Here is a 20317-nt window from a genome sequence, read left to right as displayed (position 1 = left end):
GTTTCCGGTGTTGTGACTGAAACCCGTCAATATGGCGGCGATCGGCCGCGGCCGCTCTCTGAAGAACCTCCGAATACGAGGTAAGCCTGCTGCAGCCCTCACGCCCCACCGTCCGGCGTCCGCCACCCCTAGCATTGCTTTCCCCCGGCCCCGGGTGGGGGGAGCGAGCCGGGGCGCTGGCCGGAGCCAGGGCAGCCGCAGCTGGCCTGCGAGCGAATCCTAATTGGGGCTGTGTGTCTGTTTCGCGCAGGGCGGAATGACAGCGGCGAGGAGAACGTCCCGCTGGATCTGACCCGAGGTAACGCGGGGCGCCGCGGGCGCCGGCGAGGGCGCGCTGCTGGGGAGGAGCCGGGCCCGGGGCTGGGGGCCCGAGGCAGGGGCGGGCCCCGCTCGGGACCGGCGGGGTTGCGGGGGACAGAGCCGGAGCCCCGCCTGCCGGCCCGCGGGAGCCGAGCCCGGGGCCGCCTCGCCGGACCCATCCCCCTTCCCGGTGCCCGCTTCCCTCGCCCAAGCCCTTCTCTGGGCCTCGGGCTGCTGCGGGTGCGGGGTCGCACTGAGTGGAACTCGGCGGAGCCGGCGACCCGGATGGTTCTCTGGACCCCCGGGGGTGGGCGTTTTGCACCTAAACGGGAGCTAAGGCTGCTGAATTCTGGGGGCGGCCGGAGGGAGGTAGAGGCTGTTATTTAGGTTGCAGGAGGATGTTTGAGGGAAGAGCGACCACATCCTGCCCTCCCCGTCCCCCAGAGCAGAAGCCGGACCTGCTCGGTTGTTGCTGACTGCGTGACTGCTTTTCTTTTTGCCCACCGTCCTGTGGGGACCCGCAGCATTGATAACTCGGTAGTGAAACCTAGAGCTGGTCATTACTGCTAAGTGCCTGGTTTACGCTGTGTTTCCCTTCTGCTTCCCTTTCCCGGGCCGCTGGGACTGTAGTTGGCAAAAGACCGCCTCCTCGCCCTGCTGCATGCAGGTTCATTGTTTACCTTCTGCAGTGATGGGTTTGTTTACACCTTAGGAAGGGGCAAACCCGCTTGTATTTTAAGGACCTAATCCGGCTTCTAGCCAGTATTTCTTCTATCAGTCACAGTACTAGAGTTTATTCGACAATATCTCGCTGAAGATTTAGTAGTTATATACGAGATTCTTTTCTCTTTCACGATAAACAGGGTTTGGTCTACTGATTCCGACGGAGTCATATTTCTCACGGGCTGTAGCTTGGGTTCAGCTGTGCAGAATCAGTTTCTTTTCGCGATCTGTAAAACACCTGAGGAAGTTTTTTTTAAAAAAAGTCGTCAACATTCTATATGAGATCAATTTATGTAGTTTTTACTCTATGTTGTACTTGACGTAATGACTATTATGTGCGGTATTTGTTAAACCTGGGCTCGTTGGCAACGGCTCATCTCTGTAGTGAAAGCATAGTGTATTCTCTAATTTGTTTTATTTTGTATATCTTAATGTAAGATTACTGTTTTATAAACTGAATGGTCAGCTTTCATTTAGCTACAAGAGTACATTTTTGTAACTTAATATTTTATTCTGAAAGTTCAGGGACTTAGTTTTGGGTGAACCAGGTCCTTTTTACAGGCAGAAGAGTTTCTAAAATATAATATAGTAGGGGTTGAAGTATTGGCTACTAATTAGATCACCAGTGCACTAATTTGGAACATTTTTTTCAGCAGATAGGTATTGAGAATTAGTATAGAAAGATGTCAAGTTTTGACTTCGGTGCAACAGTTTGGAAACTTGACTATATAACACACATATGAAAAATCTATATGAAATAGATTTTCTAGTAAAATTCCTAACAAAATAAGGATAATAATTTAGTATTTCAGGTCTGTAAAAGGAGTTTATTAGTGATTTAACTTATATACAAGTATATGTATTTTGGAGGTGAAAAGAGAACTAACTTACTAGATAAACTGGAGTCTTAATTTGTGCATTAAAACCTGCGTAAGGCCAAGCTTGGTGGCTCATGCCTGTAATCCTGGCACTTTGGGAGGCAGAGGCTGGAGAATTGCTTGAGGCCAGGATTTGGAGACCAGCCTAAGCAAGAGAGACCTCATCTCTACAGAAAATAGAAAAATTAGCTGGGCGTGATGTTGCAGACTTATAGTCCCAGCTATTCAGGAGGCCGAGGGAAGAGAATCGCTTGGCCCAGGAGTTTGAGTTTGCAGTGGACTATGATGATACCGCTGCACTCCAGACTGAGCAACAGAGTGAGACTCTTGTCTCAAAAAAAAAAAAAAAGCCTGCTTAGATGTGGTGCTGTAAATAAATCATAGTTATACTTTAAATTGAGTTTGTTGAGCTCCTATACATAGCAGTTTCTCTGGTGTTAAAATTTTGGATTATAGAAAAGCTTATGTACAAATTTGATTTGATACTTTTGATTTATTACAGTTTTACTCAGACGCACAGATAACTGTATGTTTACTATTTAAATGGTGTATTACTTGAGTATTTAGTCAGCACCTAATTAGGTCCATAGGTGTTTCCAAGGTACTATAAAAAATACAGGAAATGTTATTTCTGCTTGCCCTGACAAAATGTACTGAAGTTTGAAATGAAATGTACACAGCCATTTGAAACTGATTGCAAAAGTAAATCAAAGAATGAGAGGGTATATGATATCTGTATTCCTAAATCATGAAGTTTGGAATAAAAAAATAATCCGAGTTAGATTCCTTGTATAGTGACACTTTTGTTTTAAAAAATTGTTATTCTAACAGACATTTCATTGTTCAAGGAAGGCTTGTGGATCTAACATGAAGAAAATTCTTGAGGAATTAAACTTCAGTAATAATTTGAGAACTGAGGCAGTCTAAATTGCCACTAAAGGGCAGCTGTTTGTGGATTGTATTACAATATGTAAAAAGATAAAGTTTGGGCAACCGAAATTGTTTTTGTTTAATGCTAAGGCAGTGTTTTTTCTTATTCTAATTATTTTTATATAAGTTTTGAGAAATTCATTGTGTAGATATCTAGTAAAGTTCATTATAAAATAGAGGTTATGATCATTATCATCCCTAAAGGAGCCATCAAGGCATAGTGAAAAGAGAGCTGACTATAAAGTCAAATAATTGTGGGTTGTAATCTCAGCTGTGATACTTAATAGTTGAGTGATTTGGGGCAAGTTTTTTGACGTTGTTTAACTCCTGATTTCTTCATCTCAAAAAGCAGAGATAACTTCGAAGGGTTATTAAGAATGTGAGAAGCAAATGAACTAGTTGTTAATTATTCATCATAAGATGGGATACTTTGTGAGTGATATTTAATGTTAGTTGCCTTCCTGTATTATGAAATCAAAATTCTTTAAGTCACATTAGAAATATTTCATATAATTGTTTTGAATATTACAAACTTGTTATTAAGGAATTATGATATTCAAGCTTCATTGTTTTGCTATTGCTATCATTAAATACTCTCTCTATATTGCATGCCAAAATGTATTTTGAAACCCAAATGCTCTCCTTAGCTACTGCTACTACAAGCATAGACTGTTTATCATTCTAGTAGTTCATCTCTTCCCGGTACTGAATAACTTGAAAAGGTACAGTGTTCTTCTTGGGTAAGCCCCTCCTGGTATGATTGAATTATTATGTTCAAAGTGAAGTCTCAGAACATGGACACACCTCTATTAAATATAATTATTAGAATATAATTTATTTAAAAGTACAATTGAGTTTTGTAATTTTTGATTATCTAACTTAGATCTTTTACTTCTCCATTAGTAAGAATAAAGAAGTTGACTATCTTGGTTGCTGTTTAATACCTAGAAAAGTAGGAAGGTTATCTGAAATGATGTAGATTTGAACACTTTGTTTTCTTATTTCTTCTACTTAGGAGTTTACTCATTTGTTCACTTCAGTTAGACACAATAGTTATTGACTGAACACCTCTTATTATATACCAGATGCTGAATTAAGTACTGGAGCAATAAAAATGAGGAAGATATTACCCCCTTTTAAGGAGTTCTTTGGAACAGACATGAAGTGATTGCGATATGCAACAGTAATGTACAATTAACAGAGAAGTAGACCAATAGTAGCCAGAGAAGAGAATGGTAAATTGTCTGATGGGTAGAGGATGAGAGAAGTCTCAGAGAGGGGTTGACTTCTCTTAAGAGTTGTTGTGGTGGACATAGTAGAAGGAAATATGAACTTCTAGGGAATATACCACACTGCTGGAAAGGGAAAGTCAGTAGCTGCCTAGGAGGCTACCGACATAATCTGGCAGGTTGTAGAGGACTGGACCAGCGTGTTGGCTACAGATATGAAGTCAACTATATATTAGAATGGGGGAATCAACTAATTTATTTACTTCAGATTTCAAGCTGCCTTTGTAATACCCCTCCTCTGTGCAGACAACTCATTATTTCTTTATTAAAAAGGTAGAGGCTGCCCATCCCAATGTGAATTCCCTAATCTTCTCCCTATATTTAACCTTCTGTTCCCCTGATTCAGAGAATAAAGCATCTCTGTCTGTTCCTTTCCAAGGATAATTTTATGCTCCTACTACTGTTTTCTCTAAGATTCTTTGTAGAACTAAGATCTTCGCTTCTTCATTTCTTCTTTCCTGTTGGCTCAGTTTTCTCATGTTCAGCAAGCATTTGTTACAGCCTTCGTATGGACCAAGTACTATCCCACACATGGGTTGAAGGTGGCATATGGGGTGATAAAAAGATTACAAGAGTTATTTTTCTGTAGGCTCCACAGAGAAAATAATCTATCCTCATTCCACAACATTATTTCTTAACCACTATAATCTTATAATCACAACTCTCCCCTGTACTGAAAATAATTTTTTAAAAGATGCGAGTAACCCCTTGCAGAATTCATTGGCATTCTATTAGTACTACTACTATAATATTAATTTGTGCCAGGCACCAAAATGTATTATCTCACTTAATCTTGAACAACAGTTTGAGGTACTTTTATTATTCTTAGTTGAGAATATAGACTTTGAAATTTTAAGGGACTGAAACTCAGAAAATTAAGTAATTCAGCCAAGGTCACAGTGTTAGTGACTGGTATGTGTCTGATGATCGTCTCAAGGTTGTGATGTATAAAACTTTGCACCCCAGAGTGTACCCACTTTTCACTTTCTATGTACCATCACTATCCTGTGTTATTCAAGCTAGAGACCAACTGCTTATCTTCTTTGTTCTGTTGCTAAATTCCTCTGTGTGCCTCTGAAATATCTATTGAATTCAATCTTTCCTTCTATTCACACTGTCATTGGTCTAGTTCACATCCTCATTATCTCATTCCATGACAATAAAATCTTGCTTCTGTTCTCACCTTTTTTCACTCCCTCTGCTGCACAACTGCCAGGATTATTTCCCAGAAATCTAGATCTGATCTTGTCATTCCCTTAAATAAAAAAACAAAACACATACACACTCACATTTTATAGGCTCATTTTTTATTCCAAAATAAAGTCTCAGTTTCTTAGATTGGCATTCAAGGCCTTTTCTGATTTATTCCTGTATTTTCTTCTGCATTACCTTAACTAGTCTCAATATATCTGCCTGTCTGCATAGTTTGCTATATTATACACAGTGCTTCTCAAAGAAGATTGGGAAGAGTTTGCTAGTTTAAAGCATCAACCCCCTAGTCCTGTTCTTTCCCCTTAGACACTGTTAGGCTCCTAGTTGAGAATAATTGCTTTAGTCAAAGAAGACTGTTTGCCATTTCTTGAACATGCAATTTCATATTTACTTGATCTTGCATAGGTATTTCTTTTACCTAGAATTGCATTTCCAGAATTCTTATCTATAGAAATCCTAATTTTTTAAGGTGGAGGTCATGTGCTGCTTCTGGGACTCCTTCCTTATCGTCCCAGTGGTAATTTATTGTGTCCTTCTGTACTTTTCCATGTCTTTATTTATTGCTTTCTAAGTTGCACTTACCATTGTCTTATTTTAATTCTTTGTCCAGTTTTCCCCTCTATGTCTTAAGCTTCTTGAGGGCAGGGGTTCTCTTTTTCTCATTTTTAACATACCCCCCCCCAGCATCTATCATATAATAATCACTGAAGCATTTATTGATTGGAAAAGTGGAGGGGGAGAGTTGGGAAAAGGGATAGTACAGTATCAAGGAGAATAGAAGGAAAAAAGCACTTTAAGTTTGCAGTCCTGAGGGACAGTGAAATTGATGGTGCCATAAAGTGGAGGGATGATAATGAGTTTAGCTTTGCACTTTGAATTTCGGGTGATTGCCATTGCCAGAGATGTGTAAGGGGTAGCAGCAAATACTGGAATGGAGGTTGTAGTTGTTCTGAACTTAAGATTTGATTGTTCTTTGCATAAGGTGTGGAGAAAAGGAAGACTGTAAATGGAGAAAGAGCTACAGATTTTGAGTGTTGGAGGATAAGATGATTAGGATATATGTTGTAGGATAGGAATCAAGAAGAAATGGGTCAACAGAAGAGAAGACAATTGAGATTATGATCTCGAAAGCCAAGAGAAGTGTTTGGAGTTGAAGGTGCTGCTAGAATATTGCACTGAAGCTGAGGTCTGGAGAACTATGTTGTATTCAAACTTGATCTGAGGATGATCTTGGCATGCTGTCTAACCAACCTCTCCAAGGCTTCAGAGTTTCCTCATCTCTAAAATGCAGAGTACTTTACACTTGTAGCACTTTCACCTTTGTCTTTGTGATTCAATTATCTCACCTGTAAAATGCATAATGCTTTACACTTGTAGCACTTTTGGCTTTCCATTTCTGTGATTCTGAGATACTATGTTCCCCGAATATTGAAAGGTTAAAAAGAAAGCATTTATAGCCTTGCTAAATCACTGTAAGAAGTATTCCCATAAACAATAATGAATACATGTAGGAGTGGTAGTATTTTATAGCACTTTAAATGTAAATTACAGTCAACTCTCAATTTCCTTTTAAGTAATCCTCCTGCAGTGACTTGCTACCTCCGCCTCCCCTTCCTAGGTCTCTGGCTACTGAAAATAGGGCTGTGAAAAAGCACAGGGGGGTGATTGAATGGTTTGCTTGCCTGTGTATCTGTACCTCTATCACCAAGCTAAACAGAGTCCACTTTCAGTTACCTGCCTTAAAAGGGGGAATAATGGTAGAAGAGTGCTAAATATATAATCTAAATATTTATTTTTATTTATAGTGGTTTGGGAAGATTTTGTTTTTTCCTCCCTACTGTAGACTGTTGTACCTTTTCTTTTACATTTTATTTGAATTATTGGCATTCATTTTTATTTCCTAAGCAAATACATTAGAATAGTGGAAGAAAGTAAACAGATTAAAATATTTATTAGGTAATCCACATATGAATAATTGATAGTTGACTGTTAATGTTTTGTAGGTCATCCATTGTTTTGTATTTATGCTTTTTTGTGGACAAGTTAAAGCTGAATGGCTTCTTAAAATTATATCCCTACAACAAATGTAATTATAAAATTATACAGATGCCAAAGTAAATTGAAAATAATTATGCAAAACTAGGTAAAAATGTATTACATTCATATGTCCAAAGTAATAGGCTTGAAAGAGAACCTAAACCTAAGTACATTCTTCATATTCATCTTATAAGTCTTCCAGCCAGATTGCATAAACTGAGGAATGTACCTGGTAATGGTGAAACTTATATGAGATATAGTAAAGTTGAGAATATTCCAATGCTTTAAACATATCTTGTTTAAGGAGTCAATTGAATTTAATAAGAAATAGAGAAAAGATTTTTTTAACCTTAATTACCTGGATTTTAAAGAATCTGGCTTCTTCAATTACTTTTCCATTTTTTTTTTTTTTACCCCAGTGTGTTGAAGAATTTGAATTTGTAACGGTTTTGTTAATACCAACCAGTATATTTTTGATAAGTGTATTATATAATCACGTGGGTTAGTACTGTTGTGATTGAGGAAGGCATAAATCTTTTTCAGAAAGTTTATATTATAGTTGGGATAGAGCTGTATTAGTGTATAGTATAAGACAGTAGTATTTGAAGTACCTGCCAATTATCTTTAAAAAGTACTCAAAAAGCTAGAGAAATTCAGAAAAAAATGGGAGATAGGTAAGGAATGACCTAAAGCAAAGACTTCTTAGAAGTGATGCAGTGATGACACTTGAAAGACCTTTGCATAAAAGCATAGCATTTAAATAGGTAGAGCTCTGGACTAGAGTTTTAAAAACCATAACTTAATTTTTCAAACTAACATATTCCTGACATATTATTCCATATTTCAAGGTAATGTTGAGAAAAAGTTGGTAAATTTTTTTTCCTGTATATAAATCCCTTAACTATTGAAGATTGATTATATTTCATACGGGCTCTTCTAACCTTTGAAGGTAGTGCTAGACTGAAAGATTTTGGGTATATTGTGAAATACTACTTGTGTACTTGTGACTGTGAGTATATAAATGCCTGGATTCCAAAGCGGAGCATAAATGATTTTTTCTTCCATTGTTTTGTATTGTAGTACACATTTCACACTTTCAATTAACACATCTGTTGATGGAAGGAAGTATGCATGCTCAAGTGGCTCTGTGAATTTGGTATCAAACTTATTTCTAGATGTATGCAACCTAGAAATAGAGACTGCAAATGGAATGGGTAGTGTTTTATTATTTTCCACACTGAAAACCATATTTTCTGATTTGAAAATTTAAACATGTAGCCTGATAATGAGATAGAATATTTGAAATGAAAGTATTCCTGAAACATGCATAACGTTTCATTGCCAAATCCAGACACCCTACCGAGCCCTCTAGTGATTTGGGTAAAGGATAAATAGTGTTTCAGGAAATAATTGCTCCATTATAGCAGCAAAACAAGACTTCAGTTGCCACTTGCAGGGATTTTAGTAATCTTGCTCTGAATCCAGTGAAATCTCATGTGTTTCTTATAATGAATAAAAAGTGAAGAGACACAGAAGCTGTAAACAAAGAAGATTGCCAAGTAATTTACTTTCAGTTACTAAGAAGGAACAGCTTGTTAGATAAAAGTGTATTTAACTGTTTTAGATGTGTGCGTATACATATTTTTATCAGTAGTTTCATACTTTGAGAAATCACATCTTAAAATAGTATTGCTAATTATTTCCATGCTTAGTTGCTTAGTGTGCATCCTTCATATTCTAAAATGTTTTAATTGTCCTATTTTTCACTCATAATTCTGTAATGCACTCCCTAATGTTCACCACACTGCTATCACCACCACCTCCCTCTCTCAAGAAAAAAAAAAAAAACAAGGAGAAATGAAAAACTCTTGAGAGGAATAGAATTGTAGAAGAGACTGTAGTGGTTGGGAACACATTTTGAGATAGGTGAGCTGTGCACTCTAACATTTAGCAGTATTATGGTTTCAGTATATGTGACCAGGTGGCAAGTGGAATACTCTGGAACTTTTTATTCAGCACGTGTGTTGTAGTTTTTAATCATATCTGTCACATGTGATATTAGCATAAAATCATGATAGTGGATGTTTGAATACTAATATCTATTTCTTACCTTGTTAATTTAGAGTGACTTGTGGTTTTATTTTACTATTGTAGACTATAACTTCTAGTGTTATTTTTGAATGATATAACTTAGTACAAAGCAAGTCAGATTAATTCTTATCCCATGTAAGTTTTCATATTTTATATGAGAATAATTCTTATATTAAATTTATAACAACATTTAGTGAGCTAAATTTTAGAATAGCTTTAAAAATGTTTAAATCACTTTATATATTTTGATGGGAACCTTAAAATTGTCTTTCTCCTATCTTATGGGAAGTTTGTTGCATGTTCATGTTTTGATGTTTTGAATACACAAATATATGTTATTGTTTTACCTAGCAAAATGGAAGTAGTTATATATTTGAAAAGATTTTGGGTGTTCTTCAATAGAAAATAAAAAGACGATTAAGAGATTTGGGTAAACCGTGGCAGTTGCCTTTTGCTATGTATTGTTTCTTCAGTAGTTATTTTGTTTTATAAAAAAATTTAGTCTTGATTTTTGAGTCCTAGGAGGAATTTTTCACATACATCAAGGTTGTTTCTATGTTGTAAAAGTATAGTTATCTTTAAAATAAATATATTGCCACTAAGTGTTCACCTGGGGTACTTCAATATGCATGGATTTGGGGAAGGTATGTATATGTATAAATGTTTATTTTCAAGAATATTTGGAAGCTGCTTTAGAAATCATTAGTCCTCCCACTCAAAGCAGGAATCTTCTCTGCAGTATTAGACAGCTGTCATCTACCATCACTCAAACCTTTCAGTGATGGGTAGGTTATTCACAGTGGTTTGCTCTTTTGTTGAGCAGCTATGTTTGCTAATAAAACTCTTAAATTAGCCAAAAATCTAATGAAAGAATAACTATCAGTAATTGGTCCTAGTTCTTTCTTTTGAAACAATTATTTTGTTTGATAAGTGTTTACACATAAAAAGTAGTGAGTGTAATGAAGTTGGATACTGCTGTATGCTATTAGAGATTCTTACTCTTTTTGTCACACAGGCCAGTCTCCAAGTATTTATTGAGTACCGGTTATTTGTCCAGCATTGTTCTGATTACTAAATGTTTAAATCATCATCTTTGATTACAAGAAATAGTAGCAGCAGCTGCCATATTTTGAATCTGAGGTCCCCAACCTCCCAGGCCGCAGACCTGTGCTGGTCCGTGGCCTGTTAGGAACCAGGCCACATGTTAAGAGGTGAGCAGCCGGCGAGCAAGCGAAGCTTCATCTATACTTACAGCTGCTCTCCGTTGCTTGCATCACTACATAAGCTCCTACCTCCTGTCTTACCAGCAGCGGCATTAGATTCTCACAGGAAAGCAAACCCTGCTGTAAACGGCATGTTTGAAGGATCTAGGTTTGCGTACTCCTTATGAGAATCTACTGCCTGATGCTATGAGGTGGAGCTGAGGTGGTGATGCCAGCGCTGGGGAGCAGCTGCAGATACAGATTATCATTACCAGAGAGGTTTGACTGTACAATAAATATAACGAGCTTGAATCATCCCCAAACCATCTCCCCCCTGCCTTCTTGCCCCTGCTGTCTGTGAAAAAATTGTCTTCCATGAAACTGGTCCCGGGTGCCAAAATTGTTGGGATGACTGTTGTAGAGTATTGATTTGGAACCCTCAGGAAGCAAGTTATTAACTAAGTTCTGAAACTACGTTTTAACCATTTTGGATACTGTTTCTGGATGTTATATTAACGTATTTTCCTCCTTTCTTGAGAAGAATATGCCAACTATATTTTAACTTTTTCTCTTTGGCTAGAATGTTGATTTTTGTGTTTAGGGTGGGAGGAAGACAATTATTACTGCCCTCTAACATCTGACTGCTCTTTTGATTCTTATATGCTGCTTCATTTCTCTCAGCTGTCACTTTACATTTCAATTATTATTATATTTAGCAGTCCTTTATTTCTTTAGTTTTTTACTTTTATTGTGCTGTAGAATGGAAACTGTATAACTGGGCTTATGTTAATATTATCTGTAAAAGAAGGATAAATAGGTTGTGATTATGAAGGATTAAGGGCCCTACTGTCAATTATATATGTGACCTGTAGTGAATAAACTTGGTGACAATTCCTATTTTGAATTTTTATTGTCATTTTATGGGTGCTTGCATTTATATTCTAGATATTTTCCAGATAGGTAATTGCTTTATAGGGTAGTTTAAGGTAGGTGAAGTACGGCTTGGTATAGACTTGTCATACATATATATGTAATAAGAATAGTAGGATTATATGAAGGTAGGTGATAAGGTACAAAATATGATTAATATGGACAAAATAACATCTAACAAAGTGTTAACTACATGATACAAAGGCAGTGTAGCATTGTAGATCAGAGCATAGCTTTGGAGCAAGTTGGATCTGGATTTGAATCTTTTTTTTTCTTTTTTGAGACATCAGCCTAGCTCACAGCAACCTCAAACTCCTGGACTCAAGCAATCCTTCTGCCTCAGCCTCCCCAGTAGCTGGGACTACAGGCATGCGCCACCATGCCCAGCTAATTTTTTCTACATATTTTTAGTTGTCCAGCTAATTTCCTTCTATTTTTAGTAGACATGGGGTCTCTTTCTTTGCTCAGTCTGGTCTCGAACTCCTGAGCTCAAACAGTCCACCTGCCTCCATCTCCCAGAGTGCTAGGATTACAGGTGTGAGCCACTGCGCCTGGCCTGGATTTGAGTACTGATCCTGCCTCTGAGAAGTTTAAGACTTTGAGTAAGTTGCCATTTCTAAGCATGTTTTCCTCATCTCCATTGGAGATAATATATATTTAAGGAGTGAATGAGATATTTGTAGAATATTTATTACAGTTTTAGCACATAGATATCAGTAAATAGATATTGGGTGTTATAATTTATATGGTCAATAAAGAAAGGCAAAAAAAGAAGGGAGAGATCTGTGAGCTGGGAAAAAAATCTTAGAAAGTAGAGCATTGTTTTAATTTTGGATTGGTATGATGTGGTTAAATCAAGAGGAATTAGGGCATGAATAAAGGCATGAAATGTTTTACTGAGAAAGGAAAAATATGGACATAGAATTTTAGTATTTATATTGGATTTGTAGGATGGGGTAAATTGTTGAGGGCCTTCAAAACTATGTGGAGAGAACACATTGCTGTTTTGAACACTTTTTTATTGAAAGATAACATAGATCCAAAAAGTATTTGTCATAAATGTGCACTTCTATGAATTTTGAGAAATTGAACACATGAGTAATCTGAACCCAGATCAAAAAATGTAATACTCCAATGCCATAGAACTCCTGTTCTGTCTCCTTTCAGGCACTACTTCCCCTGTCAAGGAAGCCACTGTCTTGACTTTGACACCATAGATTAGTTTAGCCTGTTTTTGAACTTCATAAAACGTACTCATACAGTATATACTCCTTTGTGTCTGGCTTCACATGCCCAGTGTTACGTTTTATCACCATGTTATGTAACTCTAAAGTTACTTGAATCCAAATATGCTCATGTGTATCGAGTATGTCATGATGTGAATGGATTGTTTCCTTTTGGATTGACAGTGGATTTATATGATAGAGTTTGAAATAATTATAGTAATTCCACCTTAATTTAAAAATTTTAAATCATTCTCTGTGTGTGTTTTATTCGACCTCTTCAGGCTGACCTTTTGATTGAATTAGGTTTGGCCAAGTAACACATCTAGATAGATGAATTTTTTTTTTTCTGAATGACTATTTAAAGAAAAAATAGATAATCCAATTACCACAAAGAGTTCAAAGCTACAGATTAGAAAACTGGTAAAATTAGAATTCCAATTCAGTAAAGGTTTTGTGTTGACCTTATGATTAAGTTGCTGGGATGATTACCAAAATTGGTTTAGTATTTCTATAGAGAAAAAGGGAAGAGGGTAAACATTATTTGGTCCTCAGTTCAATAGCATGCTCGTGTGAGAATATCAGTATCTGGTAATATGTTAGATTTACAACATGTAGTTGTGCATCAAAGTTAAAAAGTTGTTAGAGTACAAAGTAGAGATGCTTCTCCTTTTCTTTTTTTTTTCCTTTTTTCTTTTGTTCGAGACAAAGTCTCTTGCTGTTCTCTGGACTACAGTGCAGTAGAGTCATCATAGCTCACTGCAGCCTGTTACCCCTGGGTTCAAGTGATCCTCCTGCCTCAGCCTCCCAAGTAGCTGGGATTACAGTCATGAGCTACCACGTCTGCCTAGTTTTTCTGTTTTTTATGCAGATAGAGCTCAAAATCAACCATTAGAGCTATCTTATCTTGTTCCAGGTTTCACACAAGGAAAATCATAAAGTAATGTGATTGATTTTCTAATAGGTGTATTAGAAATTTATGAGACTAAGTAAGAGAGTCCAAGATCTCTCATTGATAGTTATTACCTATCTCTGATTGTTTCTCTCTTTGCCTTGTTTTTCTCAATTTCTCTCTCCCATTGGTTTCTGTTTCTATTTTGCTATTTCTAGCCTTCTGGTGACTCTTCACTGTAAGAGAACATGCTACATAGGTGAATTACATTTTTCTTTTGCTGTACTTGATAGTGTTTATGTTCCCTGATTTAAAATAAAATTTAATATTTAAAGTTTTCCGGACTATTTGATAAAAGCCATTCTCACTAGGATTAGTTGATATCTTGTGGTTTTGATTTGCATTTCTCTGATGATTAGTGCTGTTGAGCATTTTTTCGTATGTTTATTGTCCATTAGTCTGTCCATCTTTTGAAAAGCTTCTGTTTATGTTGCCCACTTTTTTATGGGGTTGTTTGATTTTTTTCTTTCTGAATTGCTTGAGTTCTTTGTAGATTCTGGTTATTAACCCTTTATCAGATGTATAGCATGCAAATATTTTCTCCCATTCTGTAGGTTGTCTATTTGCTCTGTTGATTGTTTCCTTGACTGGGCAGAAGCTTTTTAATTTAATCAAGTCCCATTTATTTATTTTTGTTGTTGCTGTGATTGACCTTGAGGTCTTCTTCATAAATTCTTTGTGTAGGCTGACATCTAGAAGAGTTTTCCCAACATTTTCTTCTAGAATTTTTACGATTTCACATCTTAAAGTCTGTTATCCATCTTGAATTAATTTTTGTGAGTGGTGAGAGATATGGATCCTGTTTCAGTCTTCCACATGTGGCTATGCAATAGATGCTGGTGTGGACGCAGAGAGAAAGGAACACTTATACAATGTTGGTGGGACTGCAAACTAGTTCAGCCTCAGTGGAAAATAGTATGAAGATTCCTCAAAGACTTACCATTTGATCCAGCAATCCTGCTACTGGCTATTTACCCAAAGGAAAAAAAGTCATTTTATCAAAAAGACACTTGCACTCAAATGCTTATTGCAGCACAATTCACAATTGCAAAGATGTGGAGTCAACCCAAGTGCCTATCAGTTGATAGAGTGAATTAATAAATGTGGTATATGTATACCATGGAGTACTACTCAGCCACAAAAAATGAATTAATGCCTTTTGCAACGATCTGGGTGGAACTGGAGACCATCCTCCTAAGTGAAGTGTTGCAGGAATGAAAAAACAAATACCACATGTACTCAATAATAAATTGAAACTAACTGATCAGCACTGATGTGCACAGATGGAAGCAAAACTCAGTGGAAATCATGCAGGTGGAGGGGATGGGTGAAATCATACCTAACAGGTACAATGTACACTATCTGGGTGATGGGCACACTTAACGACTTTGACTCAAGCAGTACTAAAGTAATCCGTGTAACCAAAACATTTGTACCCCTGTAATATTCTGAAATAATAAATAAATAAATAAATTTGTGTTGCTCTTCTTTTTTGTCTTAATTGTATGCTAATCTTAATAATTTGTAGCCATTCTTCTCTACTAATATAAGGATCTGACACTATACATTTCTAAGTATTTCTTAATCTGCATCCTGCAAGTTCTGAATAACATTTGTATTATTCATGTAGAAGTATTTAAAATGCTTCAATATGATTGATTTTTGTCTCATGGATTACAAAAAAATTTATTTAAAGTTTTCTTCACTGATTTTTTTTCCCCCCTAAGAGTTGGTAATGTGAGAGTTGTAATAGAAAAAGATTCCACTGCCTATCTCTTGGTGCTTGTCCCCCAAGAAATTAAAATAGAGTATTTCATAGGAAATTGATTAAATACTTGACAGCAACTTGGCAGCATATGTTTTGCATAGACTTGTAGAATAAAGAAAATTTTACTTATTTCAATATGCAAAACCAATAGAGTAAATGTGAAAGTGAAACAAATATTGAGTTATACTGAAGGCAAAGAAGTTTCTGATTGTCTTTTATAAATGCTGATAATTAAGAAATACTAGTATTAATTTTATTTTAAATATAGTACTTGAAATGTATTACATTTTTATACATAAACTCTTTGGAAGGATGGAAAACAATGAGTTTGGAATTTCCTGAAGGTGGAAACATTTAATAACCTTGAAAAATTCTTGCTGATTCTGAGCCTAGACTATTTAGTTCACTGAGTGGATTTGAACGGAGTATGAATTGTTAGCCACCAAAAGAATACCTGTGTTTAGTGACTAATTTTAAGTGATCACTTGTTTGATTCTATTAAAAATGGCACAATGCAGTAAATATTTTTAACCAGGATTATATTATTTTAATAAGGATTGTATTACTTATTGTTCTTGTATGCACTGGCAAGTCATTTTTTTCCCCTACTGTTTTAAATGACTTTTCCTAGAATAGAGCTGAAGTAGTATGGTAAATTGTTGACCATCCAACACGATCAGAACTTGGTGTCTAAAATGATATTTTGATTATTAGAACATTGCCAAATGTGAAGGGTTTATCAAGTGTTATATTGTTTTAGCAGACATTCCAGAAATAATATATTTCTAAGTAGGTGTTTTTTTTTGTTTTTTTTTTTTTAAGCAATCTGTTTGGAAGGGCATGTACTTATTATCCTAGTGATGTTTCTACTATTCAAAATTTTTAAAATTCTGCTCCTGAAGATTGCTAAAGCTGTAAGTCCTTTAAATTTGTCCTTTATTAGTTTTTTAAATTGCTGTTTGGCATATCCTTTGAAGATGAATTGGAGTTTGGGAAATGGTCAGATCTATTAATAAATCTGGCTTACATTTTGGAATTCATTAATCCATTAATTTATTCACTCATGTATTTGAAAAGAATTCATTAAACACCTGCTCTTTTTTCAGCACTGTATTAGATACTGTAATGTGGTATGCACAAGATGGGTAATGTTTTTAATAAAGCACCACTATATGCAGTGACTGCCATTGTAATCAGTCCTTGGCTACCTCTATAGTCATTCTCATTTCCTAACTCTTTACCCCTTATTCACTATGTTTGGTGAAATGATTTCCTTGCTGGTCATTCCTCATCTTAGTATCTTTGTACATCTGTTATTTTCTGTCTGAATTGTTCTTCCTCCAATATTTGTATTATTAATACTTACTCCTTCACTTCATTCAACTCTGTTGAAATGTCACCTTATTAGTGAGGCCTTCTCTGGTCATTCTGTCTAAAGTAGCCCTCATCTCCATCACTTTCCATTCTTTTATAGTATTGCTTTTTCTTTCATAGCCCTTGCCACTACTCACATTATAGTATATATTTGTTATTTGTCTCCCTAGAATGTAAGTTTTTTGAGGACAAGTAGTTTGTTTTGTTCACCATTGTTTTCTCAGTTCTTAAAACAGCCCTGGCATTTTGTATGTGCTGGATAAATATTTGTTGACTGAATAAATGACTATCAAATTTGTGTTTTAGCTTGAGGGCTCCAGACCAATTTTTCACTGCTCACTTAACATCTTAACCATGTAGTCAAGTACATAAAACTTAATAGATTTCAGACTTATTAATTATCTTATTATCCTAAAAGTCTGTCTGTATTTCCCATGTGGGTTAAGAGCAGTACCTTAACTGGGCCAAATGAGACACTGAAGAGACATCTTAACCTCGTTTCTTGTCCTTATTCCACACATCAAATCTGCAGCCAGGTGGTAATGATTTTATCTCTGAAATACTTGTAAAATCTATTTTTTCCATTTTTTTTGCCATGCCTTTATTCAGGCCCTCATTTTCTTTTCTGGATGATTACATAGGCTTCATAACTACTCTCCCTATTCTAGTTCTATTGTTTTCCAATCTACTCTCTTCACTGTAGCCATCAGTAAGTTTTCTAAAAAGTCAATCTTCCCCAGCAGGGCTGAGCATCTTCTTCCTTTTGCCTTCTGTAGCATATTGTGTTACTTTTGTTTACATGTCTGCCTTTCCCTCACAGTTGACAAATATTTATTGACCTTTACTATGTACTAGGTACTGATCTTTTGCTGGTGATTCAGTGGTGAGAAAGAAAAGAGTCCCTACCTTTGAGGAACTTATATTCTAGTGGGGAGAACACAGACAGTAAACAAATGAACACAGAATTTTAGGTACTGATAAATGTTCTTAATAATGTAAAATTGGGAACATGAAAGAGAGTTGACTGATGTTTAGGGGAATTGTCACAGAAAGCTTCTCAACAGTAGCATTTAGTTGGTTATTGGACTAACAAGGAGGCACCATGTAAAGATGGGAAAGTCTTCCAAGTAGAAAGAAAAACTGGTACAAAGGTCCAGAGATAGGAAAGAACCAGTACGGCTGGTGCTTGAAAATGAGAGGGACGGTGGAGGAATATGAGATTAGAAGAGATAGGTAGACAAGTAGTAACTTGGAGAAGCCAGTACAGTTGCAAAGGGAACTCATTAGAGGGTTTTAGACAGGGGAGTAATGTGATCTGATTATTAGAAAAATCACTGTGCTCTAATGGAGACTAGACTGTAGCCCTTGGAGCAGTCTTTGCATGGCACGTGTCACTAAATCAGGGTTAGCTGAATGAATAAGTGAATGAATTAATCCTTCAATTTTGGTTACAAGGCAGGCAAGATTATTCAGTGTGAATTACTTGACACTTAAGTACTGTATTGTCTTTCAAGAGGGGAAAGCAGCAAAACCAAATGTAAAAATGATAGTTGTATTAATTTTTTACTTCCTTGTAAGCTATGTATGTATAACCTTAATATAATATTTTGGAGTTATCAAGTAACACCTGAACTACTATTTTAATGACAGTTCTTCATTGTGAGTAGAAGTTCATTCATTTGTTCATTCAGTTAATGAGTGTATGCCGTAAACAGAGTATTCTGTCAGGTTCTCTGAAGGTTGAGATTACAAGGTAAATCAGAACTTGCTCTTAAAGAAGTTCTAAATAGTTGCATGTCATTCAAAAAATGGAGACTGAATGAATAGTTAAGGTAGATTGACAAATCAGGAGGCCCAGAAGGGACTTGTTGCTAGCCTTATGTTTTCTAATCTCTGTAAAAAATGATTCTATTTATTTGGTCTACTTTCCTGCTGCTAGATGCTTTCATTTAGATGTTGAATCTATCTTTGGGAGTATAGAGAAATAAGGAAAATAGAAGAATGGGTGAAGTTAGTGTTAACCTTTATTCTCTTTAATTTTTTGTAAAATTTTTATTTTGAATATGAGCTTTATTTACCTGTTTTTGCTTTCTAATTCTGTGGATTTAACAGACATTTATTTGATACATATTTATTTTTGTTTGCAAGGCACTGTGCTAGATCCTAAATATTTTTTAAAGAGATTACAGCATAAGCACATTTGTGCCTTTGGTGAACTAAAATCATGCCTCAGGGTTGGCAGATACATGAGTGCTGCTGTGGCAGAGATTGCTCAGCAGTCACCAACCACTCTTTCCTCTGAGTGACATTGAGGGTTTGTAATCCTCAGGATAATATTCTTGGTAGTGCTAGGGTCAACACTAGAGTTGAAACCTGTTTTGCCCTAACAAGTTATAATTGAATAATGTCTGCATTTTGGTTTCTTAGTTGAGGGATGTTTTGTACTTTTAACAAATAGAGAAGGAGGATTTAACTACATATTATGTTATTTTTTACTGTTAGCATTTTCCATAAAAAGTATTATTGGTTAGGTGCATCAGGGATATTGAAATAGCCTAAAATAAATTAAAGAAGGAGATTGTGAAAAATTTTGGCTAGTGATTTGGCTTTTAAAAATTAATAGATGAAAGTGTTTGTGTGTAAGCTAATCAATTGAACACTCTTCCATGTTGTATAAGTTTAATTGCTAGAAGTAGCATGGATGTTGTTCTTAACTGATACTGTTTTTTATTTGATATTTATCCCTTGGTCTAAACTGAGCATTCTTAGTAAGCCAAGCTTTGCACTAAAGAAGGGCTTTATGGGTTATGAAATAGTGTGGTTGAAGTTTACTGGTGTGACCCACAAAGCTGAAGCTGAATAAGGACATAGAGTTTAGAACTAGCAGAAACTTCAGAGATCACTTAATGTAGTGAGTCTTTTAATAAAAGAAGAGGGCTTTCTATGTACTAAAGGTAGATTAGCTGTCAGTGTGCTTTGAGGTACTAAAGGTAGATCAGCTGTCAGAGTACTTTGAGGAGACTGACAGTATTAAGAGGACTACTTGGAATAAACTAGTCATTTTCTCTGCCTTCCAGCACTACCCCCCTACCTGCCTCCATTGGTTTTATTTTATGTGTGCTCACACAAAATAGGAACTGCAAATTATGGAAAACCTCTTTATTTCAGAGTTTATTGGTAATTTGTACAGGTCTGGGTTAACTGCAGTTTACCTTTGCAATACTGTGAAAAGTTGTTCTTTTTTACACAAATGCTTTTTGACTTACGATGGGGCATGTCCTTATTAACCCATTGTAAGTTGTAAATATCATAAGTCTAAAATGAGCATTTTGTAGACATGATGGGATGAGAAAACACAAAACAATATCCCCCAATATCCAAAAAACGCTGATGACACAGTACATTGTA

General features: G+C 36.1%; 1 protein-coding gene across 3 annotated transcripts in view; it reads left to right on the top strand.

Moving 5' to 3' along the window:
- The window catches only part of RICTOR (RPTOR independent companion of MTOR complex 2), a 125757-nt gene continuing 105440 nt past the window's right edge, over nucleotides 1-20317 (top strand). Inside the window, exons 1-2 of one of the 3 annotated variants that reach the window (XM_045566461.1) lie at nucleotides 1-80; nucleotides 251-298. In XM_045566461.1, the coding sequence (XP_045422417.1) occupies nucleotides 32-80; nucleotides 251-298 (97 nt within the window). In that variant the 5' untranslated portion in view covers nucleotides 1-31. The remainder of the gene's footprint in view (nucleotides 81-250; nucleotides 299-20317) is intronic. The other 2 variants (XM_045566462.1, XM_045566463.1) reach the window with 2 other exon arrangements.

This window comes from Lemur catta, chromosome 12, assembly GCF_020740605.2.
Source record: "Lemur catta isolate mLemCat1 chromosome 12, mLemCat1.pri, whole genome shotgun sequence".
NCBI lineage: Eukaryota > Metazoa > Chordata > Mammalia > Primates > Lemuridae > Lemur > Lemur catta.
This window is presented reverse-complemented; position numbering and strand designations above follow the sequence as displayed.